We start from the raw sequence: 24,440 nt of genomic DNA on the forward strand, positions 1-24,440 counted from the left end.
TTTGAAAAGGGGACAAAAAAAAAATTGAGGGAGAAAAGCACAAGTGCGATCATCATCACCATCCTGCTTTTGTCGTCTCAAGTTTGTGCTTGTTTTCCTCTCGAAAAGATCCTCCATGTACTGATGTCTTGAAAGTTTTTATTTTTATTTTTTTTGAATGAACACCTCATGAATGACGCTCTGGTGTATTTGGGGTTTTTTTTGTACGGCTTCGAATTTCTTTCGGAAATGATAGGACATGTGACTCGAGACATTGTAACCGACAGGACCATCCATCCTCAAATCGTGGACTCGGTTCTACCAGTGCCTTTAATTAAAACAACTGAACGCACCCCCTGACATAAATGCCCCTTTCAAAAAAAAAAAAAAAAAAAAAAAAGTGATTGAGTTCCACGTGAGCACATAAACGCCTCATCTAACATCACCCTCCTTTGTCCCCCTCCAGAAAAAAAAGCGTTTCGCAATTTAAGATGTAAACACCTCACCCCCCCATAAATTTCCCATTTTTTTTCCCTCCGCACCCAAAAAACATGATCAATTCATGTCCACTTGAGAAAACCTAAACACCTTTTTTTCCCTCCAAACAATGATCAACAGCTGCTCATCGTCATTTGACGCAATAATTGACTTACAGTTGATCAGGTGTCGATCCGTTGAGTAAATCAAGGGCTCGCTTTGCCTAAACACCCTCAGAAAACTAGGCCTTGGACCGCACAAGAATTCAACTGTTTTCCCCTCTGGCAAGTACCGATGATCGAGAGTGTTTCATGAACGCCTCACCTCACATAAACAGCCTCTACAACAACAGCAAAAAAATAAAAGTAATAATTTGGGCAAGTATCATCACCTTGAACATAAATCACTCACCTCCTTATTCCTCTCCCTGGGAGGAAAAAAAACGGATTATCTTGCACATGAAAAAATGAACGCCTCTCCCCACATAAATTTCCATTCTCTTAACTCATTCACTCCCAAAGACGTTTTTAGACGTCTTTTCAGACTTGGTCCAATATTGGCTGGTACTGTATTAAGGGGGGGAAATTGTTTGTGTCATTCATATGCACAAATTGATTTCACACAAGCCCCCCTATTTCCATGCCAGAATAAATACCTTACCTCACGTAAATGCACTTTTTTCCCGACCGACCGATAACTGGACCGTTCGCATGTGCGTTCATGTCCGTAAGTGACGGCCATGTGACATCCCCCGAAGCATGCGTCTGTAAACACGCTTTAACGCCTCGCCGCTCAGCCCCTGAACTTTGCTCGGACCCGTCCGCTTAAAAAACCCAGCGGACCGGACCACTCGCCACTTTTCACGCCAACAATGACTACATTCGATGACATCTTGGAAGAAGTCGGCAAATTCGGCCGCTGCCAGAAGCGCATCTTCGCCCTGCTCTGCCTGGTGTCGATGCCGTGGGCCGGCGTCTACGTAGGCATCGTCTTCCAGGGTTTCACGCCGGACCACTGGTGTCGGGAGGGCACGGTGGAGCAGTGGAGGCGGACGTGCGGACGCAGCCTGGCCGACGGCCGGCGGCTGACGTCGCCGCTGGTTAACGTGTCGGGCGAGCTGCAGTACAGCTGTTGTGAGCAGTATGATGTGGACTGGAACGCCACGCTCACCTGCGACACCGAGGAAATTGACCTGAGCGGGTTGCCCGTCAAGCCCTGCGCCAGCGGATGGGAGTATGACTACGAGGGGAGGCGTTCGTTCGTCACTGAGGTACACACAGTCTTGACAAGTTCTGGGGGTTTTTTTGTTTTGTTTTTGCCAACGATGACAGACAACAAAATACTCATCGGCATATATTCCATCACTTGCGAAAATCAATTATTTCTGCATTTACACATGAATCAATCGTTTAACTTTCCTATCTGTTTATTAGGGTACGAACAGCGACCGCTGCAAAGGTTACGCTTTTGTTTTTTGTAGATTTGGAAATTATTCTCCAAATGAATACAAAATTTTAATGGCCTAAAAATGGATCCAAACTCGCCAAACTTTGCATGCACATCAAGCCCCGTTAAAAAAAAAAAAGCACACAAGTATTCCATGATTACATAAAAATGCGTCTAGCTACTACTACAGAGGTTTAATTTTTTTATTTTATTTTGTATTTTTTTTTTTCACCCCCCACCCCTGCCGTTTCCAACCTGGTATCTGCCGTTGTCTACAGTTTGACTTGGTGTGCTCCGACGCCTGGCTGATGGACATGTTCCAGGCCATGCTCAACGTGGGCTTCCTGCTGGGAAGCATAGCCATCGGCTACTTGGCCGACAGGTAAGCCCCAAACGTCACCCGCCCTCGTCGTCCTGGCCGTTGCTCACTCGCCTCCCGCCATTTTTTTTTTTTTTTCCTCCCTCTGCCCAGGTTTGGCAGGAAATTGAGCTTCGTGATGTCCAACGTGTTTAATGGTGTGGCGGGCATCCTGGTGGCCTTGGCGCCCAACTACGTGTCCATGCTGATCTTCAGGGTGCTCTTCGGGTTTGGCGTGAAGGGCGGATGGATGGCGGGATATGTGCTGAGTAAGTCACGCTTTTGATCGAGTCCAGATTGTAGAAACTTAGCCAAGTAGCCACATGTGTCAAAGTGAACCTTGATCTAGCGACGGATGACGATTTCACGATTCGATGCTACTCCCTCCCAGTCACGGAGATCGTGGGCGTGGAGTCAAGGCGCACGGTGGGCGTTTTGTACCAAATGTTCTTCAGTGTGGGCCTGCTGGTGCTTCCCTTGCTGGCCTACTTCATCACCGACTGGCGCTGGCTCCAGGTGGTCATCACCGTGCCCTACTTCGTTTACGTCATCTACTACTGGTGAGCTTGACTTTGGAACTAGTAACTTGACCCAGGAAATTGGATTGTAACTTTTACCAGAGAACTTTTTCACCGATGGATCCAGACTCGAGAACCAGAGGCTTAACTTTTCGAAACAACTCATAATACGCTACGGTTTCAATACCCCGTCTCGTCTCGTATTGACAGGTTCATCCCGGAATCTCCAAGATGGCTTCTATCGCAGAACAGGAAGTCCCAAGCTGTAGCGATCACTGAGGCAATGGCCAAAGAGAACAACAGGACTCTGACCAAAAACATTGAGGTCTGCTCTCAGTGGGCTTCGTCTTCAAATCACACATTAAGAGTACAAACCCGGTTTATCTCCTTCTGCTTCGTCGGCGACAGACTCTGGCAGACGACAACGCCGACTCGTCGGCCAAAGCTTCCTTGATGGACCTGATCCGAACGCCCAACATGAGGAAGCACACCTTCATCCTCAGCTACAACTGGTCAGTCCCCACCAGGGTTAGAATTGGGATTTTCCGTTTTTGATTTTATTTTGTTTTGACTTTTGTTGTGTAAATATAGTTCCTTTTAATTTAATTTTACAGCGGGTCTGGTTTTTAGAAAATGCTTTTTTTTTTTTAGTTTTATATTTAATAGTTTTAGATTTTTTTTCATTTTTTTTTTCATATGGAATATTTGTCATGTGCAAGATTTTAAAAAATCCCCCAAAAATCACAATAACGTGTAATCAAGTACATTGCAATGTCAAAATGTTCAGCCTTCCTTTCTCGAAATAGCTGAACAATAATCCCGAAATACATTTCAAATAAGCCCCAAAAAGCTCTTTTATGAAATTAATTGCCAAACATAGAAACTATGGATATTTTCGCAATGAAATTAGTTTAATTTCGTCCACTCTTTGTTAACTATAATAACCTTGGTCCGTTCTAGCTTACTACTGACATCATGAAAACTCCTCAGACAGGCTAATGGAAATTAGCACGGGACTCTTTGTCGACCCGAGAAGAGAAAAACACAGTCTTGCATGCATGCAAAATTAATACATGTTTCAGAAAAAGAACTGTACACAGTATAGAATGCAATATAAATATAAAAAAAAAAAAAATATATATATATATATATATAAAAAAAATAAGGCTTGCTCAAATATTTTGGTGCCATGTTGTCGCAGGTTCACCAGTGCGGTGGTCTACCAGGGCCTGATCATGCGTCTGGGCATCATGGGAGGAAACGTTTACGTCAGCTTCCTGATCTCTGCCCTGATGGAGTTCCCCGCCGCCTTCCTCATCCTCTTCACCATCGAGCGCGTTGGCCGCCGCCTCCCCTTCGCCGCCGCCAACGCCGTGGCCGGAGCTGCCTGCTTCATCGCGGTCTTCCTTCACGATGGTGAGTAAGGCTGTCTTTTTTGAAGCCGCGAGCTAACGCGCGCTTGCGCTTGCACTGGCCGGCAGGTTGGTTGAGGACGACGGTGGAGTGTGTGGGCCGGCTGGGCATCACCATGGCATTTGAGATGGTCGTCTTCGTCAACACGGAACTCTATCCGACTTTTGTCAGGTAAAACTGTCGTCGCCTCAAGCCTACTTATCAACATGGGCTTTAGAACTTGGAACTTTTCCCCTTTACTAGAACCTTTATTATCTTTACCCAGAAACTAGGAACTCAAGAACTTTACCCGGTGTGCAAAACACTTAAAACCACGAGCAAACAACTTTGCAGCAGAACTTTACCCCAAAAACTAAGAACTTTATATGGAACTTAACGGCGGAACGTGTCATTTTAACCAGGAAGTAGAAACTTTCACCGTGAAGTCGTTTTGCAGAGAAACTAGGAACTTTTACCGCCAAGTTCCGAATTCCTAGTTCCTAGTCAAAGTTATTTTTTTCCCCGATAAAATGAAATGTTCCGATGTTAACTTGATAATTTCCAGGTACATTTCCTAGTTCCTGTGTAAAGTCTTTAGGTCATGGCTAAGCTCTAAGTGTCTGGCTGAAGTTTTTTGTTCTTGAGTAAAGTTTCGTCTCTGTGACATCAGGAATCTGGGCGTGTCTGTGTGTTCCACGCTCTGCGACGTGGGCGGTATCGTGGCCCCCTTCCTGCTCTACCGACTGGCCGTCATCTGGTTGGAGCTGCCCCTCATCATCTTCGGTTAGCCCACCGTTGCTTCGGGCTAGGTCGCTGTAGCTTGTTGCAGTGGCTAACCTTTGACTTTTTTTTAGGCTTCCTGGCATTCCTAGCTGGTGCTTTGGTCTTGATGCTACCGGAAACCCGCGGGGTCCCGCTGCCCGACACCATTGATGATGTGGAACATCCAGAAAAGTAAGTCGCAGGACATAACACCATAAGTTAGGGAGGTGTGTCCTGTTTCTGCTAGCTAGCTAAAACCATGTACATGTATGTACAGGATATGTCTAATGTTTTGGTTGATACTAGTTCCCAGGTAAGCTTTCCCAAGGTAAATGTACTCATTCCTGGCTAGAGTTCCTTGTTCCTTGGGTAAAGTTCATAATTTCAGGATTCAGTTCATAGTTCCTAAGTTTGTTCCTTTAAGTTACTTGTTCTCAGGTAAAATGCTAAGGTCGTGGGTAAAGATCGAAATTACCGGATAAAGTTTGTTGTTCTTGAGAAAAGTTTCCAAGTAAAGTTCCTAGTTCTCGGCTAAAATGATATATTCCCAGGTAAGGTTCTTAGTTCCTGGGTAAGGTTTTGTGTTTCAAGGAAAATTGACAGGGTTCTCAGTAAAGTTTTGATTTTCAAGCGAAACTGTCCAGTATCTTGTTCCTGGCTAAAGTATCTATTTTAGTTCTTGGCCAAAGTTCCTAGCTTCTGATTGAAGTTTAGCGTTTTCTCTTTACTGCCTGGAGAGCCTTGTTCCCAGAAGGTACTGTACTTGAAGCGCCAAGTTCCTGGGTAAGGTTCCTTGTTCCTGAGAAAAAGTAAACTTTTGTGAGGAGAGTTCTTAGTGCAAGGCCTCCGTTAATTGTTCCTGTGTAAAGCCCTTAAGTTCCTGGCTAAGGTTCCTCATTCCTGAAAAAGATTCTGAATAAAGTCCCTAGTTTCTAGCTGAAGTAAACCAGTTCCTGGGTAAAGTTTCAAGTTTCTGGGCCAAGTGCCTCGTTCAGTTTACGGGCTAAAGTTACACATTTCCGGGTAAAGCTTACTACTTCATGCTAGGTTGCCAAGGCTAATGCTAACTGTATGTTAAAACTCAATGCGGCTTTTGCTGTTTTCAGGATGAAGCACAAAGCGGCGGAGCAGCACCAGCAGTTTTCCACCAGGCTTCTCCCCAACACCAACGGCAACATTTCCGCCAAGCAAGACCCCGCAAGTGTTTGAGCTCCTTCTCTGAATCCGTATTATTTATTTATACTCGAAACTACATTTGTATATTTGCGACGACAAGAGTCTCGCGATTTAGTCAGATGATCTTGTGTGCCGCATGCTGTGTCGTGTCTGCTCTGTACAACTCCTCCCCTTCCTTTCAAGGATTAAACTGGAAGGACAACTCTTTGCGTATCTTCTGAACACCTTTATGTTTGTGATCATGAGGGTCCTCTTGTTTCGCAAAATGTCCGTTTTAGGGAATGAACCAGAAAGACAACTCTCGGCATATCCCCAGTGTTTATTCCAGTCATGTAGAAACTATTTTGCCACGAGGCTGACTCTGTTTCCCCTTTACGATTCAGCTCCGACTCTTGACTTCCCGCCGACTTCAATTGGCTTTGATGGTTCGATCAATCCAGTCCACAAATTTGGAAACTCGCGCATAGACGCCGGGCTTCATGGCGTTGGCGCAGCCCAAACCCCAAGACGTGACGCCCTGCAGGATGAACTTGTTGTGCGCGTGACACACTAGAGGACCCCCGCTGTCGCCCTGTGGGTGTAGAGAGTCGGGAGAGGATGTGATACAATATTAAGTGTTGACTTTCAAACGATCTTCAACGGCGGAAAGATTTCGAGGTTACCTGGCAACTATCGGTGCCGCCATCGATGTTCCCGGCGCACATCTCGTGATCTTTCACTCGGCCGTTCAAGTACGATGGGCGGTTGCAGATCTTGTTCTCAATAACCGGGAAACCCGTTTCCTTTAGGACGCCCTCGCCACCTGTGCCTGATAACCACGGTAGCCACAAAACAAAAAAATGTATACTGTCTAGCACCTGTCTAGTAACAAGTTTGTCTTTGAAGGACTCATGGAAATGACCCTAAAATGTTTCCTTCAAATCAAAACGTCAGATTTCCTGTGTGTCTCCAGACATGGCTTTTTGAGACTTTTTTTTTTTGTTTTGTTTTGTTTTTTGTTTTTTTATTTTGCTGGTCTAATCATTATTGAAATGCCTCCCAAATTTCACGATGCAAAGTGAAATGGGTTGCAGGGGCTGATTGTTCAAAAAATTCTGGAGTGTGCTATTCCCTAAAACGCCCTCAACAGCAGCCGCTGGTAAGTTCGAACTTAATTAACACAAGCTTTTTTTGCATCCACCAAAAATGTGTGATATGACGCATACCTTGAGTTTCTCCCCATCCGGTGACATAGCATTCAGTTCCACTGGGAACCACGTAATCCTTCTCGGGCAAACAAGCTGGCAGGACTTTATCGTTAATGACTGCAGGCCTGAAACAACAACACACGCCACAAATATTGCTGTCAATTCCCTTTTTTGGAATGGGGTGGGGACTTTATCCAAAAAGAAGTAGAACATTATTTTTGTACAATTCAGACGCTACAACCATGTAATTGAAAATTCAACTTTCTACCTTCTGAAACAGCAACACATGCCACAAATATTTCCGTCAATTCCCTTTTTTGGAGTGGGGTGGGGACTTTATCCAAAAAGAAGTAGAACTACTAGAATTATTTTTGTACAATTCAGACTCTACAACCATGTAATTGAAAATTCAACTTTCTACCTTTTTTTTCTTCTTCAAATTCAAACCAAAAAATGACTTCTGTCTGGTAAGAGTGATTTTTAATCAACTCTTGTAAGATCGTTCAAATGTTTTTTTTTGATGAGCCGGCAGGATTGGGCTCATGACTTGTCACCTTTGCAGTTTTAGCAGTGCAATGTCAGCCCCGTTGGGTCCCAGCACCAACTTCTCCAAGGCCCTCTGCTGGGCGGATGTCTCCAGGCTTCGCTCCCTGTGCGAGCCCAGAATAACCATGTAGGACGACGGTCGCCTTGACCTGCAAGTCGAGGATGCCGCTGTTAGCCGCCGCTTTTGTGATGTCATGTCTGCTCTTGAGTACGTAAGAGTCTCACCTCTCCAGGCAGTGGGCGGCTGTCAGCACCCACTGAGGGTGTATCAGAGTTCCCCCACAGAAGTGGATTCCTGAACTGGAAGGAGACGGAAAGTTCCAGTGTCACATCTGTCTAGTATATCAAATTAGCAGCCATCTTGATCTTTCTACCAGGACTCACTTGGTACGAAGGCTGATCTGCCAAGGCCAAGAATGTGCTTTGGCGACACAGCCGCCCACGATGCGACCGTAGCAGCGTTTGGGTTTGGTAGCGGGTGTGCCGCAAGTTGCGCCCGCTACAAAGGAAGAGCGGCGTATTGTCAAAAAAAAAAGTATAAAAGCTCCCAGCAAGCACGGTGACATGTCTGTGAGGGTCTACGTACCGCAGTCAGGGATCTGACAGTAATCCCATTTCTTGTTGCGGTCTGTTGTGTAGCACCAGGGTCCGTTCACATCGTTGTCCGGGTTTCTGCAGCTCTGAAAAGACAAGTTAATGGGAAGCACAAAATATGTTCCAATACTTTTGTCCACATAGTGAAAAACCATAACAGGAGTTGGCCAACACGACTCAAGGTGGCCAAACTCAGGTAAGTCCCCAACTGAAGGCCCACGGAGCGAACGTAAGACTCATCGCTGTACATAAGGAGGGCTCTACTCACGTTGCCATCCAGGCCCTTGTCGGGGTGACTCTCCGGTGTGAAACTGTTGTGTTGGTGTGGGCTTTGAGCACTCCAAGCTTGACAAGTCACACCCATGATGGTGATAGAAGTCGAGCCGCGGTAGTTGGCACCATTCCCAACCTTGCAGTCTGCGGGGGAAACAAAACAATGCAAAGTCAATGAGACAAAAGTTAAACAATCAAACAGCAAAGAAGGATTTTACCTCTCTGGATCGGATCCTGCGTGGAGGGATTTTCGGGTGTGGTGGGTTCAGTGGTGGGCGTACTTTCGACAGGACTGCTGGAACATTTCTCCAAGTTGCAGAATTCCCAGCGCACGCTGGGGTCAGTGGTGTAGCACCAGGGAGCTCGGTCTCCGTCAGGGTTTCTGCACAGGTTCCTCCTGAGGTCCCTGTTGACAAAATGATTGCCACATCATCACAGGACCAAGGACTTGAAAGTCTTGGTGATCATGATTAACGTTCATTTCTTTGGATCAGGTTCCAAAACGGATCCTTCTGTTATTTGGTAGCTTAACTGTCTTTTGGTATCGTCTATACTACGTATCTGGTTCAGGATCGTGGACTACAGTTTTTGGTATGTGGATGGGATACCAGAGTACCCGGAGAAACCCCATTCAAGCATGGCAAGACTATGCCAACTCTGCACAAAAAGACCGAAGAGCGTGTGTCTTACGCAGTGGGGTACTGCTGCGGCGTCTTGCCATGCCTGTGTGGACTCATAGAGGCCCAGGCCTGACATTTTTTCCCACTGATGGTCTCAGAGGTCACCCCACGATAACTGGACCCATCGCCCTCGTAGCAGTCATCCTCCTCCGTGGGAATGACCGGCTCGTCTGCAACAGAAAGGTACCGTCTGAGTTAGCCTGACTGAAGAGACCAGACACCAGTCCCTTTCCCCAAGAGAAGCGTTTTGCTGTCAAGAACCTGGTCCAGGTGCGTCCCCACATGTGGGTACACTGCAGTACTCCCAGCGGGTGTCGGGGTCGGTGGTGTAGCACCACGGCTTCCTCTCGTTATCGGGGTTCCGGCAGTAGTTGTTGTCCAGACCTCTGTCGATTAAACAGAAAACCAAATCCCAAGGAAGTTATATGGTCCACTTGAATAAGTGGGTTAACCATTTCAGGGACAGTGGTTACTATGGTGGACAGCTTATCATATTATCAGGTTTCAGGGTACATGAAAGGGTTCAAGGCCTCACTTGCAGGCGTAGTTTTCAGGCGAGCGGTTGTGTTGGTGAGGTGACTGGGTGGACCAGCTCTGACACGTTTTGCCAGACTCGGTCACGGCGATGGTTCCCCGGTAAGCACTGCCCTCGCCCGTGGCGCAGGTGGTCTCTGGGGCGACGGTGGGAGTTTCTGAGGCTGGCGAAGACGGAAGAAGGTGAGGTACTTTATGAGGGGACTGTCAGGAACGTCATCTAAGGTTACATCAAAGGGAAACATTGAAAGAAATGCAGTGACAGCCCCCCATGTGGCTTACTACAGCGAGGGATGGAGCAAAACTCCCATCTCTTGTTGGGGTTGGTTGTGAAGCACCATGGCTTAGGGTCTCCGTCTGGGTTCCTGCAATAGTTGTTCTCCAGGTACTTCTGCGGGAGCCTGGAGGTGGCACGGGAATGGCGTTGAATGCAACAGAAAAAGGGGGTCTCCTGATTTTGAAAGCAAGTGCGATGGAGGTCTGGAGTCTCACGTATTTGGGTTGTATCCATGGTTGTGAGGTTCCTGCGAGTCCCAGCGTTGGCAGGCTACGCCGCTCTCCGTGATGGAGACCTTACCTCGGTAGTCCTCGCCATTGCAGTGGATGCAGTCCTCTGCTGGGACACAAAGGGGTCGTGGCGTCGTCATGGCCATTTTACAGTAGGCGGGGTACACCCTGAACCGGTTGCCAGCCAATCACGGGGCACACATTGACAAACAAACATTTGCGCTCGCAATCACACAAAGGGACAATTTGGAGTGTTCCATGAATCTGTTTTTGGAATGTGGGAGGAAAGCGGAGTACCCAGAGAAAATCCACACAGAACATGCTCCCCCTAGGAAATCCAGAGCTGGAAGCGAACCCTGCACCTCTGCACTGTGAGGCAGACGCTCTAACCAGTCGCTCACCATGCCGCCCAAATTTATATTTAAAACAGTTAATTACAATAACAAATTAACTAGCCGGAAAGTTCTTTCTTTACATGGTAATAATTCCAGCTTTTATTTTAAAACAGTAGTTAATGTTTAATTTTAAAAAAATCCAAATAATTTTGTCAATTAAATCCTAATTAATTATTGAATTCTTCCACTAAAAATGTTAAATATGAATGGTTTATTTTCATCAGCACTCATTTTTATTTTTTTGCATTGAATTATTTGTAATTTAATCTTGACATCTAGAAATTATTTAATACATTTTAGATTTTTTTTTTGTAATTAACCCAATTACTTAGCCTCATGATGAATTAAAAAAATATTAGAAATGCATTTGAATTAACCAATTTAAGGGGGGGGGGGCCTACAATCAATGCAATATTTATTACAGTACTCAAGATAATATTGAGTTCAAGAACGGAGGGTCCGTAAGTGGCCCAGCCCTGTTGAGTTCTTACCCGTGCAGCTCGGAACATTGCAGTGCTCCCAACGGGTATCGGGGTCAGTGGTGTAACACCAGGGACCCCCTGCGTCGTCATCGGGGTTTCTGCAGAAGTTGGACTCCAGATCTGCCTTGGGTTCGTTATCGGGCGTAAAGCTGCAGCAACACACGTCATTATGCATCATACCGCATTGATTGTACGAATGTAATTTGTATCACATTGACAAGGAGAATTTTCATATGGATTTTTAGTGAAGAGGTGTGACCATCGTGTCAACTTGGTCACCTACTTGGGCTTGTGCGGGAATTTGGCATTCCATCGCTGACATGTTTTTCCGGACTTTGTTCTGGACTTTGTTCCTCTGTAGTTCTTTCCGATCCCGTTCACACATTCGAGGAGGAAATCTGTAAAACCAGGAAATGGCATCACTACTGTTATGTGGGAAGCTATGTGTCTAACTATAACCATAGAAGAATTTCAGTGAGCTCCTGTAAGTGACTTTGTAATCTACAGTAATATTAGTCACTTTTTTCTCCCCAGAGGATAAAGAATCTAGACCTGTAAGTATTCTTATGTCTGTCTACATGTGTTTGCTGCACCGTATGTGTTCAGATATCTGTTGCTGATTGGGTTCTTCCACTGCGACTGTCAATACTGTTCGGTAGCATGTCTTATGGTTGTGAGCATGAGGCTAGTACACTGTAAAATAGTCGCATGGTTGTATTGAAAAGCCAACTTGCCTTGTTTTTCATATAAAGCGGCGCTAGTTCTGCGCAACACTGTCTCTGTTTTGGAGTTTGCCCCTGCCGTCCAACATTCCTGATCCTTCTCCACGTACATGAAGGACCTGTGACAATGTTTCCACAATCAGTTATAGTCCCCAAAAATTTTATTTTGGACACGCGTGTGTGTGATTGTAAATTAGCGCTACCTGCATGTGAAACTGGTCTCTGCGTCACATTTGGCTGCACACTCCTCCACCGTGTTGGTGGAATACATTCGCTTGTTGATTGCAGTTAGCCAGGCACCCCCGGTTTTGGCATAGCTTTCCATGATATCGCTACCACTCACTAGACACACACACACACACACACACACGCAGCGGTCAATGAAGCAAAACTGAAATTCATCAATACATGAATATTCCATACCCTTCTCGATATGGATGAATATTACCAGAATTGAAGCCCATTCTACTATTTTTGACGAGATGACTTTTTGCGCCATTCACAAAATTCCAAAAGAAAATGAATAAAAATCTACAAATAGAGGACTACAAAGATGATGAATACTACCAAATAACATTGTTTTCAAGAACAATTCTTTTAAAGGAATAGGTCTGATGTTAAAAATATTTTTTTTATTTTAAAAATAGGGTATTTAAAAAAAATATATTGAAAATTATTATATTTTTAAAAAACTCATTTGGGGGAACAAATATTTCCTGTAGAGTCATAATTTAAAGAAAAGCGGAGAGAGGGAAGGGGGAAATGACACTTTCCAAGAAAATAAACCTAATTTTCTTCATTTTTACAAGTGTTGAAGAAAAGTCACATTTACATAAGAGTCATAAGGAAAAAAAGTATGTATTTAAATCTTTTAAAATAAATTATATTCGAAATTTGGAATCAGAATCTGAAAAAAAAACAAACGCTTTTATTCACCACAATTTGCACTGTTGTCAGCACCAAAAGATCACCGAAACCATATTCCAAAATTTTTCATCCAAACAAATAAAATGCGACCCACCGTGCTACGAGGTGACGTGCAGTAAATGCAGCATTTCTGATTTCTGCACTTCGTGAAAAACAAGCAAAAGTGTTTTGCATGTGTTCTTACCGGTGGTGCAGACAATCGCTGCCAGCAGCAAGGCTGCTTTGGACGTCTCCATGTGGCGTGTGAGGTCCTGATGCCAGTTGAGCCAGCGGCAAGATGCTGTCTCGGCTTCTTTTTCATTTACTGAGCGCCCTTAAAGCGCCGGCGAGGTCAAATGGAACGCTAGTCAATCATTGGCCCACCGGCAAGGGCGCAACAGCGGGTCAAAAACCTCACAATAACACTCTACACCATGTGGATCTATAGTTGGGGTCGCTGGATGACCTTTCGTGCTTCGAACGGAATTGTCCATGTAAAAGACAAGCATAATAATATTTTAAAATTGCCTTATTTACTCTAGATCTCAATCTTGTGTGCGTTTGAGTTGTCTTTTTAAAAAGCTACCTTTGTTTTCGTTGATTTGCGACTGAATGCCATCAACCGCCGTGTTGGTAAATGCTTTTAGGTGCCGTGCTTTGGGTTTTGTGAAGCACATTGAGTTGTCTTGTGTCCCTATCTAATGTACGTTGGTCAACCCTGCTCGGTCTGAATCAAACGATTTTTGCTCGTCATCTTTCAAGGTAACGTACAAAGTGAACGAGAACCGCAGAGGAGCCTGGAGATGTTTTAAAGTGGAAATATTTTCATAGTTCACGCATGTTGGCATCAGAAAGATACTAGACAAAGTCGCATTCATTTTTTTTTCAGATGATAATGTAGGAATTTGATTGACTGGTGAGTGGGGTGTGGTTTCAGTGGACACGCCCACAGTGTTCCGGAGTGGAGAGAAGAGCTTGATTTTGCATGATTTTGCATGATTTTGCAACCTCAAGAAAATGTTAACTGATTCGTTTTGTTAATTTTTTTTTTTTTAAGAAAATATTCTTCCTGTTTTAGGCTCGCAGTTTGTACTAGCCTGGTATACTGTAGCAAGTGCCGCTCTCGTGCCATCCGCATCTCGACGCCGATCGATTGCCGTAGTTAATGTTCAGCATTACAGGGACCAACGTCCTCGTCCACAAACATTTGCATGAGGACACCAACCAGCAGTCCACCAATCAAATCTTTGAACTCATGCTAAATAATCATTGTTTGCTGTTTAATTCCTGCTCGTCTGCATGTTTGTGTTCATAACAGCAGTGTGAGTTTCACAAAAAAAAACTGCTCATAATCCTACTGAATAAATTCGCATGATTTTGTTTCTCATAGGAGTATGACTTTTTTTTTCTTAAAAATGAGATAAAGATAAATCAATTTTAAAAATTGGGGGGACATGTGTTTTTGAAAATGACACAGTCGTGCCTGCCGAATTCCAAAAGCATGCCTGCCAGCTCTAAATTGTCCCCTAGGTGTGATTGTGAGCGCGAATGGTTGTTTATAAGCCATTTAATGTGGACAAGTGAGGTGTCATACTCACTTTTACCTCTAGAGTGCGCCAAATACTACATAAACCCGAACACGCACCGTTTTTCTGACACAAGACAGCAATTAGAATCATGAAAAGAAGCATGAATATCGTTTCTTCTCTACATGTATTAATGACGTTCATAAAAATATTGTCGAATCATTCTCATGTTTACATTACAACTTATTTAAAATTACAACTTACTTTTTTTACTCATTTTCAGCAACTATTTTAAATATATATATTTTCCGAATTAAAAAACACTAAACTTGGATTTACAAATTAGTTATTTTGGAGAGGAAACTGTGGCGCAGATACAAGGCAATCGTTAAGCAACTTCAAGATTTCAACTTTTGTGGTTCGAAGGAAACTAGGACACCCAGCGACGGTCACGGAACGCGGCTTCCTCGTTGGTCACGTGGAACAGGCGTGGCGTCACGTGACATCACTTCCGCCTTTCAAAAAGAAAAAGACTGAAAACAAACTGCTCATTATGCTCTTTTACTTGAAGTAGACAACGGTCAGGTGAAAAAAATTACCGAGAAGACGAAGCGACTTTGAACGCATCGCTCCACTTCTTCCTCGTTTAGCTTGACGATACCCGAGAGTCGGTAAGTTTCTCCGTTACATTACGTCAACACAGCCCGGCGTTTTACTATCAACAAGGAGTTCGGTTCACTCGTATCGACTACTTTTGTATTTGGTTCTCCGACAAGTCGTTTCTGATTTTTTTTTCAAACACGGTGTATTCAGGGACACAGAAAAATATCCAACACGTGTTATGTGTAAACACAAAAAGGGCAAGCACGTGGAGGTATTGTACTTTTCTCATACCCGGAAGTGACTTTTTAAAACGTTCTCTTGTACCAAATTAAGCGAAGCAGATTTGGCGGCATCGTGTGGCACCTAAAATGTAAATTCTAAAATCTTCAGGGGAGACATCAGGGCTCCGTACAGACTGCATTGTGGCAAGACAGTTTGTTTAGAACGCAAGCAACTCGAAATTAAACATATAATTCCACAGTGATGCACTGGACGGTGCTTGTGTTGGCATCAGGGCTTCTTGTGGTCACTGTCGCCTTGGACAATGGCCTCATGCGGACCCCTCCTATGGGCTGGTTGGCATGGGAACGCTTCCGCTGTAACACAGACTGTGAGCGTGACCCCAAAAATTGCATCAGGTAAGTTGGTCCAAATTGGAAATGTTCACTAAATTAGTTACTAAAGATTCCTAACATGGTGCGAGTGCCGTCTCTCGTCCAGCGAGAATCTGTTCACCGACATGGCTGACAGGCTGGCAGAGGATGGCTGGAGAGAGCTGGGCTATGTCTACATCACCATCGATGATTGCTGGGCGTCCATGCAGAGGGACGAGCAGGGGCGGCTCCAGGCAGACCCTAAGAGGTAACACACAAACATAAACATGCGCGCTGACTAACCACACTGCAATCCTGTAGCTCAATAAATGTTTTATTGAAGGTGTAACAGTCAGATGACGGCTAAGAAAAAACAAGAATCAGCAGTTTTACAAAGACGTTAGATCATGAATACAGGTCATTAAAAAAAAAATACTGCAATGGTGACCCAATTTCTGAGTTTGTAAAGTTACACCATGTCCCTTGGTCATATTTATGATGTCATTGTGACACCACTTATCTTGTGGCATGCACATGACAGATTTGAAATGGAATAGAACCTCCTTGTAAAACTCAGGACTTGTAGATAGGAACTGGTGTGGACCACAAAGCTCTATACTAGGTCCACAGATGTTTATATCACCGTATACTCTTGCCATTGCAGTAGAAAATGTGTCGTTTCCACACTCCTTGCGTCCACTCACACCCATTTTTACAGTATATGAGTGGCAATAGTGCCTTGCATTACAGTAGAAAACTAGTGGGGGGGCCCTAATTTTCTGATGGTCCCGGCATCCGCTGTTTCCAGGTGATCCAATGGTGCGCAATGCACCGTGTAAATATAAGTGGCACAAGAAGGCATGCTCAGTTACCGCTGTTCTTAACTGTTTTTCCTTTTAAGGCTTAGTTTGACCATAGCATGATTAAAAATACAAATTTTAAGTGTCTGTGTTGTCTCCTTTTCAGGTTCCCAAGAGGAATCCACCGGCTGTCCCGTTACATGCACGACCGGGGGCTCAAGTTGGGCATCTACGGCGATATGGGCACACATACCTGCGGAGGCTACCCGGGCACGCCACTAGACAAGATCGAGGTGGATGCTCAGACCTTTGCTGACTGGGAGGTGGATATGTTAAAGTTTGACGGTTGCTATTCGAACACCGCGGAGCAGGAGCAAGGTAACCTATCCACAATCGATGAAAATTGCTGGTGGTTCACTGCCGATCCGATTTGAGTCTCGTCCTCCTCTGGATAGGTTATCCTCGCATGTCGAAAGCTCTAAACGCCACAGGCCGTCCAATTGGCTACTCTTGCAGCTGGCCGGCCTACCAAGGTGGTCTGCCACCTCAGGTACAGTCATCATGTTGCGTAAAAGTCACAGTCTTTGCACTTGGTTTAATTAAGTTCATTTGACATTTCTAGGTGAATTACGGTCTTTTGGCCAAGATCTGCAACCTGTGGCGTAACTACGCCGATATCCAGGACTCATGGGACAGCGTGCTGAAAATTGTGGATTGGTTCTTTGACAACCAGGAGGTCCTGATCGCCGCAGCCGGGCCCGGAGGGTGGAATGACCCAGATATGGTTTGTTCCACCAAATGTGAAATTTACATATGCTGAATACATTATTCTTAAAAGCTGGTGGTGTCTCTGCATTGCATATTTTCACTGGATCTGAAACGTACCTTAGTCTGTAAAAGGAACTTCACCGAAAATGAATTCGTAATACATTTGCAAAACTCTTGTGTTGTGGCAGCTGATCATCGGTGACTTTGGCCTCAGCATGGAGCAGTCGCGGTCACAGATGGCTCTCTGGGCCATAATGGCTGCCCCTCTTTTCATGTCCAACGACCTCCGCACCATCAGCAGCGGCGCCCGTAGCATCCTGCAAAACAAAATGGCCATCAGCATCAACCAGGACCCTCTGGGCCTTCAGGGAAGACGGATCCTGAAGGTGCGGTGCTAATATTTTGACCGCCCTTTGCTGGATAGCTTTCAGAATGTGTTTGCTTCCCATCAGGAGAAGAGTGGGATTGAGGTGTTTTGGCGGCCGCTGTCAAACGACGCCAGCGCCCTGTTGTTCTTCAGTCGACGTAACGATATGCCATACCGCTACCAAACGTCACTCAGCAAGTTAAACTACACTACGGGCATCTACAAGGTCTGTATCCTTCAAAATGAAAACCACACTTGGTTTTCATTTGACTGTTTATATTTATGGCCTGTAACTATTTTTTAATACATATATTTTCTGTAAATATGGCTTTACCGGTGAGTTAGTACGTTAGTGGTAAACTACGGCACATTTTAACTTGCGTACAAATTTCAAGTTACATCAGAAAAGAACTCCCTTGTAAACTGAGAACTTGTAAATAGATGCTCGTGGTGTACCACGAGGCACTATACTAAGTCTTCAGATTTTGACATGATACCCATCGTTGCAGAAGAAAACGTGTGACTTCCACGTCTCGTTACGTTGTCCAAAGATGTTTACACTATACACAAATATAGAAATTCGTTGAAATTATAGTTGAAAAAAATAGATAAGATAGCTATGATGGGTCCTCAATTTGCGATGGTCCCAACATAGGCTGTTTTTACAAAAGGAATGCTCCGTCAAAAACGTTAAGAGTTTTTCCTTTTATGACTTGCATGAAAATTCAGGTTACGTCGGCACTTTGGGAACGGAACTCTAGCTCTAAAACGAGGACCTCTTGTGTAGTCAAACTTTTTGCATCGCAATGTTTTAGGTCAATGACGTCTTCTCCGGGAAAAGTGTGACGCTCAAAGATTCAAGCAACTTTGTGGTGTCGGTGAACCCCACGGGCGTTGTCATGTGGTACATCTCAGCCCCTGCCAAGCCGAGACCCCTACCCCACCAGTTCTCTCGAGGCGGCCGATTCGAAGAATTCGGCCGGGGTGACCTCGCCAACGCCATCCCGCCTGTTTTCCTGTGACCATGTTCCCCTAGCTTTGACTGAAAAGACCCCAGACCACCAGATAATGAAGGATCCTCATTGCATGAGGGGTATTCTTAAGACTTGATTAACTCAGGGTCAGACTTTTTTTTCCTCAACAATCCTTGTAGTCCTCTTTCAAATTCACACATAACTAGTTTCAACAAGATTTTTTTTGAGCTGCTGATGTGTTCAATTAAAAGCAATCATGTAAGAAGGATCTAAATGACACTCCTGCACTATAGTTGGTCCTGCTGTATTTCGTAACGATTTGGAAATAGGATTTTTGGTGTTGACATGCATTAAATGTTGTTCTGACTGAATAAAATATATATCACATACACAACTTTATTGCTCCTCTCATATTGCAGAATTATGCATATGCGGGTGATAGAAGAGTCGAATTCAAATGTATGGACAATTTAATTCAGAAAGATTTCGAATTGACACCGAGGAAACCAGCGTTTTTACCTATGCAAAACTGTGGAGAACACTGCCATCTACAGGCGAGAAAACGCAACTGTAGTCTTAAGGTAGATTGCAGAACTGAATTGACGGGAGCGAGACGGTGGAGCGAATTTAGGCGTCTTGTATGAACAATTGGTTACTTCCCATAGTTGGCCAGTGGGCAAATAAAACGGTCACACTGGACTTTCTCACATCTGCTGTCATATCTCAACGTCAAACGCTGGCGGATGGCGACATGGGAAAGCTGCGACAGATTTCACAGAAAAAAAAACGGGCACAGTCAAGGGTCTGTGCACACAAGGGGAGAAGGGAAGCATAAAAGTGTCTGTGTGTGTGTGTGTGTGTGTGTGTGGGGGGGGGGGGGTTGAAGTGAACAGCGTTCCTGCAGAAGCTCACGTAGGCCCACAGCTGCGGTAGAACGCACTCGCCAATCATTGTGTGCCACTCATGTGGCCTGATTCGATTAAGTATCCCTGCCCGACACCCCTCTTTTCTCCCCGTCGGATCGCTGCCAATCCAACCTAGATGAAAGGATGTGCATCCCAGGCAGGCCTTTGCTAACAATAATAGCATTGCCTCCAAAAAGGTCAAACATGCTTGATAGCCTAATTAAACTGTTTGGTTTAGTTTCTTTGGAGTACAATATGAAAATTGGAATTAATTTAACAATACATCTTTAAAAAAGTTATGGAAGCAATACAGTAGTTGGGCATATCCATTATATGTGCTTTTTTTTCTTGCACTAATTTATTTTTATGTTGGTCGTGATGGTGGTACTGTATTTGGAGAATAAAATATTTTTAATAGGTGCTTCTGGGAGTTAAAATCAGGGGACGTTGATAAAGCCCTTTGAGAATAAAATAACTTGACTCCTTGCACTAAAACGTTCAAGACATCCTGATTATATAATCCCAAAACATTCAAACGTCACTACAAAATGGCGACCTGACCATACAAGCAACATCGAGCGCTGTGTGGGTCCCTTGTCCTTTTTCTGAATGAATCAACTTCTCCGTTCGGCCGCTAGCGGCCGCTGTTGGAGAGCAGATGGACGCGGAGGAGGAGCCTCGTTCGCTCTCCGCGCCGCAGCAGCGAACGAGGCGATCTGCACGTTGCCTGAGGCGTCGGGTTCGCGTGGCCACAGGCCAACGATGTCGCATGCCAACTGGCAGCCGGCCAGGGTCACAGACAAGACAGTGTCTATTCACACACACACACACACACACACACACACACACACACACACACACACACACACACACACACACACACGGATTGCGTTGTAACTCTTCAAGTGCCGTGATCATTTGTGATGACTAGGGAATAAAATCTCAGTATCACCAAGGGAAATTTTCTTTTTCTCTGGTTTATTGTATGCGATGTCACCACAGATGGGTGATAGTGATTACATCGAGGAAAGGTGATGATAGCGGGGTATCTTCTGGCTCAAAATGAATCAGAGGTGGGACCGTTCTGAACTTATTTATGACCGCGGCCCTAGTTTAAAACCCTATTTTGAAACCCAACATTATTTTAAAAACCCTACTTTGAAAACCTTACCCTAGTTTGTAACCTTCCTTAGAAACCCTAATCATAGTTTGTTCAAATAATTAAAAATCCTAACCCTACTTTAAAACCCTGCTTTGAAAACAAGGCACGTTTAAAACTAGCTATGCACGATACTGTATTAATAGGACCGATAATGATCGTCCCAAAAATGGAAAACAAATGACGTAACTTATCGGTCAGATGGAATAAAAATTGGCCAATATTGACAGCTGTGTTAAAATACACTAACGTAGAACTATCTGAAGTCCCGTCTACTCTAAAAAATATTTTTTTGCAAAATATTGTAATTTGAGGGAATATTTTCAAGCACTGTCCCACTGACTTAGAGCCGCAGCCGATACCGACGGAGGCCTGGTTCAACGACTGTCGGACAGTGATGAGGACAGAGCCGTGCCTTTTCCTTTTTAACTGTACTTTTAGCTGCGTTGCTGGATACTATAATCATGTTGACCTAATCCACATTGGATTTCAGTACAAATTGACGAGTTCCAGAGACTTTTACCGCACGCCCAACTACGAAGACGAGATAGGACGCGACCAGCGAGACCTCCGTTAATTGTTGTCGGGTCTGGCAGGCGTCATCGTCGGCGGAGGCAATGTAAACAAGAGCGGGCCAGCCGAGATGTATTCCACAGCTAAATGCTAATAGTGAGGATATGAAGTACGAAATAACGGCTGGATTGATAGCAAATGCTGTGACACTGCGCTGTCCTACTGCACTTGTTGGATTGCCACGGCTCGTTGAAGTGCGGCCTTGGTGAGTGATATTTTTATACATCTTGGTCGGTGAAAATGTATTTCACATACGCCTGTCACAATATCAAATTATCATTCAATGAGCAAGAATCATTTTTGGGATACACGATAAATGAGCTTTTGCATGAATGGTTGTTTACATATAGAAATAGTCACTCAGTTGGTTCCCTCTTCTGTCTGTTAATGTGTTAAAAATTTAGGTTGATGGTGTTGGTTGATGTTTCTTATATCGTGCATCACTATATCAAACCCTAACCCTAGTTTAAAACCCGACTCTGAAACGCTAACCCTCGTTTGTAACCCTTGTTAGAAGCCCTCACGCTAGTTTGAAACCCGAACCTTGGTTTAAAACCCTATCCGATTTGAAAACGCAACCCTAGTTAAAAACCCAAATACAAATAAAATTTCTTTTTTTTTTTTTTTTTTGTGATGAAAGATTGGATTATCAACCAACCCTACTAAACAAACCACTGACGGAAATTCCGTTTTTGTATGGATGAATGTATGATCGCCTATGCTTCGATGGAGCTAGGACAGTATCACTGACTGAGCAACAGTCACTAACAAGCTAAGATGTTAGCCAAATCCCGATCAATCCAAATCGTATTGCTCAGTGGAAACAGATTTCCCAAACTTTGGTGGTCTCCCCCCCCCAACCCCCTTCCGAAAATCTTGACGTCGAGAGTGTGGGGCAACGTATTCGCAACCTACTGTACATCTGCGCTCCCAATGTGTGTGGCCATGGTTGCGCAGAGGTTTTCCGTTTACATATAGAAATAGTCACTCAGTTGGTTCCCTCTTCTGTCTGTTAATGTGTTAAAAATTTAGGTTGATGGTGTTGGTTGATGTTTCTTATATCGTGCATCACTATATCAAACCCTAACCCTAGTTTAAAACCCGACTCTGAAACGCTAACCCTCGTTTGTAACCCTTGTTAGAAGCCCTCACGCTAGTTTGAAACCCGAACCTTGGTTTAAAACCCTATCCGATTTGAAAACGCAACCCTAGTTAAAAACCCAAATACAAATAAAATTTCTTTTTTTTTTTTTTTTTTTGTGATGAAAGATTGGATTATCAACCAACCCTACTAAACAAACCACTGACGGAAATTCCGTTTTTGTATGGATGAATGTATGATCGCCTATGCTTCGATGGAGCTAGGACAGTATCACTGACTGAGCAACAGTCACTAACAAGCTAAGATGTTAGCCAAATCCCGATCAATCCAAATCGTATTGCTCAGTGGAAACAGATTTCCCAAACTTTGGTGGTCTCCCCCCCCCAACCCCCTTCCGAAAATCTTGACGTCGAGAGTGTGGGGCAACGTATTCGCAACCTACTGTACATCTGCGCTCCCAATGTGTGTGGCCATGGTTGCGCAGAGGTTTTCCATGTTGGCGGCAAGAGCATTTCTGGGCAGAGGCACAAAAACCATTCCGCCGGCTGGAGCCAAGCACGCGGCCAACACGGCGGGGGGGATTTGGCCCCAATCAACCGCACAAAAAATGCCTGCAAGGATTTCAGGGGGAGCAGGTGGACGTCTTTGGTATCGAGTGTGATACGCCGACTGATAACTTGAATTTGTTCCATTGCCAAGCTCATAACTCAGTTTATTCCTTTATGAAATACATTTTCTCCATTTATATTACTTGAGTTAATACAAGTACTCAAAAAGCACTACCAGACTTCAATAAAATTTGAAGATGATGGAATTCAAATAAATAGTTTTCAGTTTTGCTCTTGGGAAAGGGACTTTCCCGCATTTCACAACAAAGAAATAAGAGTTTACACAACTGTTGTCACTAGAAAACCTCAGTAAATTATTTAGGAGCTCACAACTTGCTTGTTTTGTTATGCTAACGTTTTTGCCATGTCAACAATTTCGATTTTTAAGTGGATCCAGACTTAATTTACTATTTTCGCCACCAAAAAAAAATACAAGTTGTGTTTTTTACACCAACGCTGTACAATATTTCTGTCTTGTCCCATGACCATTGCTCTTGACTGCTCGCAATACAGTATATTATGTTTTTAAATGAATTATTTTAAAATTCTGTTTCAAGACTTCAAAATATGTCAATGTATTAAAAACTGCCTACATAGTAAAGAAAACATTTTTGTATTGCAGATTTCACTGTTTGTGGGGGCAGTCCGGAATGCAATCTGTACGATGAAGGTAGGTTCACTTTAAAGAAAATTTTTTTCATGTTTAAATTTGGTCAAGGACAAGTTAGTTTTTGCCATCAAAAGCCAATTCGCAGTATTGTTTTTTGTTTTATGGTTTGACGTGTCAAGTCAACGTTGTGCTTGTCATGTTTCTTCTACAGAACCCTTTTTTCCCTTTTTTTGTCCAGAAACAGGGTTTTTTTGTTGTTGTTTTTTTGTTTTCCTTATAATTTATTGTCAGACAACACAAAATTGTGTTGGACTTTCAGTACATTTATGTTTTGGGTCAAGACAAGGAATGAAAGTAAGGCCTGATGCTCTGCCGAGTTGGTGAAAAGCTGTCATGTAACTGCGGCGGCCAATAAAAATACAGAGACTTGATCGGTCAACAATGCCTCTCACAACCTCTAATGTGGTCATGTGAAAGTCCGCGTGCGGGATTTGTTGTGCTATTTTTTGCCCCGTCAGCATTTGGAAGGCCTCATTTGGACGTAGATGGATTTTCTCGCGTCTCCGTCACACTGTCGGTGTGCCTGACAGCCGTCCCATTTGCCTGTCAATTTATCTCTCGCACATCTGCCGTCACTCACATTGATGCCGCCTCAGAGTCAGCTGTGTAACACGATGCTGTTCAAGACAAAAAAAATAAATAAAAAATCATCAGCCAAATAGATGACCTCAGTCGAGTAAATACACTGTGTACACACCCTGGACACAACATGAAAGAAACAATTCTCAGAGTGGAGGGCGTTCTCTGCTGGCCTCAGCACTGACCTACATTTACAACCTATAAATTCATATTTGTTCCATTGAGACTGTTTCAAAAATTTTTTTTCCTTTGCTACACTGCTTCCAGTGCAGCATATAG

General features: G+C 44.1%; 3 protein-coding genes across 5 annotated transcripts; 2 read left to right on the top strand and 1 right to left on the bottom strand.

Annotated features, from left to right (window-relative positions):
• Positions 1-828: 828 nt before the first annotated feature.
• slc22a2 (solute carrier family 22 member 2) lies at positions 829-6,321 on the top strand. The gene is made up of 11 exons (XM_019882679.1): positions 829-1,726; positions 2,181-2,284; positions 2,375-2,529; positions 2,652-2,820; positions 2,989-3,103; positions 3,187-3,290; positions 3,980-4,194; positions 4,260-4,362; positions 4,841-4,953; positions 5,025-5,124; positions 6,039-6,321. Exons 1-11 carry the CDS (start codon positions 1,328-1,330, stop codon positions 6,139-6,141), a joined length of 1,680 nt encoding a protein of 559 aa, XP_019738238.1. The 5' UTR covers positions 829-1,327; the 3' UTR covers positions 6,142-6,321.
• An 88-nt stretch (positions 6,322-6,409) lies between these two features.
• On the bottom strand, positions 6,410-13,282 carry plg (plasminogen). Of its 2 annotated transcripts, none has more exons than XM_019882675.1 (19): positions 13,140-13,282; positions 12,232-12,370; positions 12,041-12,147; positions 11,590-11,704; positions 11,316-11,455; positions 10,415-10,535; positions 10,205-10,323; positions 9,924-10,086; positions 9,650-9,774; positions 9,399-9,558; positions 8,927-9,114; positions 8,704-8,852; positions 8,428-8,521; positions 8,226-8,340; positions 8,067-8,141; positions 7,850-7,990; positions 7,314-7,420; positions 6,771-6,916; positions 6,410-6,679 (listed from the first exon to the last, which is right to left on the bottom strand). In XM_019882675.1, the coding sequence occupies exons 1-19, from the start codon at positions 13,189-13,191 to the stop codon at positions 6,518-6,520; spliced, it is 2,418 nt and encodes an 805-aa protein (XP_019738234.1). In that variant the 5' UTR covers positions 13,192-13,282; the 3' UTR covers positions 6,410-6,517. The 2 variants fall into 2 exon arrangements, with proteins under 2 accessions (XP_019738234.1, XP_019738233.1); XM_019882674.1 differs by having other exon boundaries at positions 10,415-10,538.
• A 1,648-nt stretch (positions 13,283-14,930) lies between these two features.
• On the top strand, positions 14,931-18,954 carry naga (N-acetylgalactosaminidase, alpha). 2 transcript variants are annotated; one of them, XM_019882684.1, is made up of 10 exons: positions 14,931-15,131; positions 15,274-15,334; positions 15,545-15,701; positions 15,784-15,924; positions 16,623-16,834; positions 16,912-17,006; positions 17,079-17,240; positions 17,413-17,610; positions 17,677-17,817; positions 18,407-18,954. In XM_019882684.1, the coding sequence occupies exons 3-10, from the start codon at positions 15,547-15,549 to the stop codon at positions 18,611-18,613; spliced, it is 1,311 nt and encodes a 436-aa protein (XP_019738243.1). In that variant the 5' UTR covers positions 14,931-15,131; positions 15,274-15,334; positions 15,545-15,546; the 3' UTR covers positions 18,614-18,954. The 2 variants fall into 2 exon arrangements, with proteins under 2 accessions (XP_019738243.1, XP_019738242.1); XM_019882683.1 differs by lacking the exon at positions 15,274-15,334 and having other exon boundaries at positions 14,932-15,131.
• Positions 18,955-24,440: the final 5,486 nt, after the last annotated feature.

Source organism: Hippocampus comes, unplaced genomic scaffold (genome assembly GCF_001891065.2).
Source record: "Hippocampus comes isolate QL1 unplaced genomic scaffold, H_comes_QL1_v1.1 scaffold5, whole genome shotgun sequence".
Classification (NCBI taxonomy): Eukaryota; Metazoa; Chordata; class Actinopteri; order Syngnathiformes; family Syngnathidae; genus Hippocampus; species Hippocampus comes.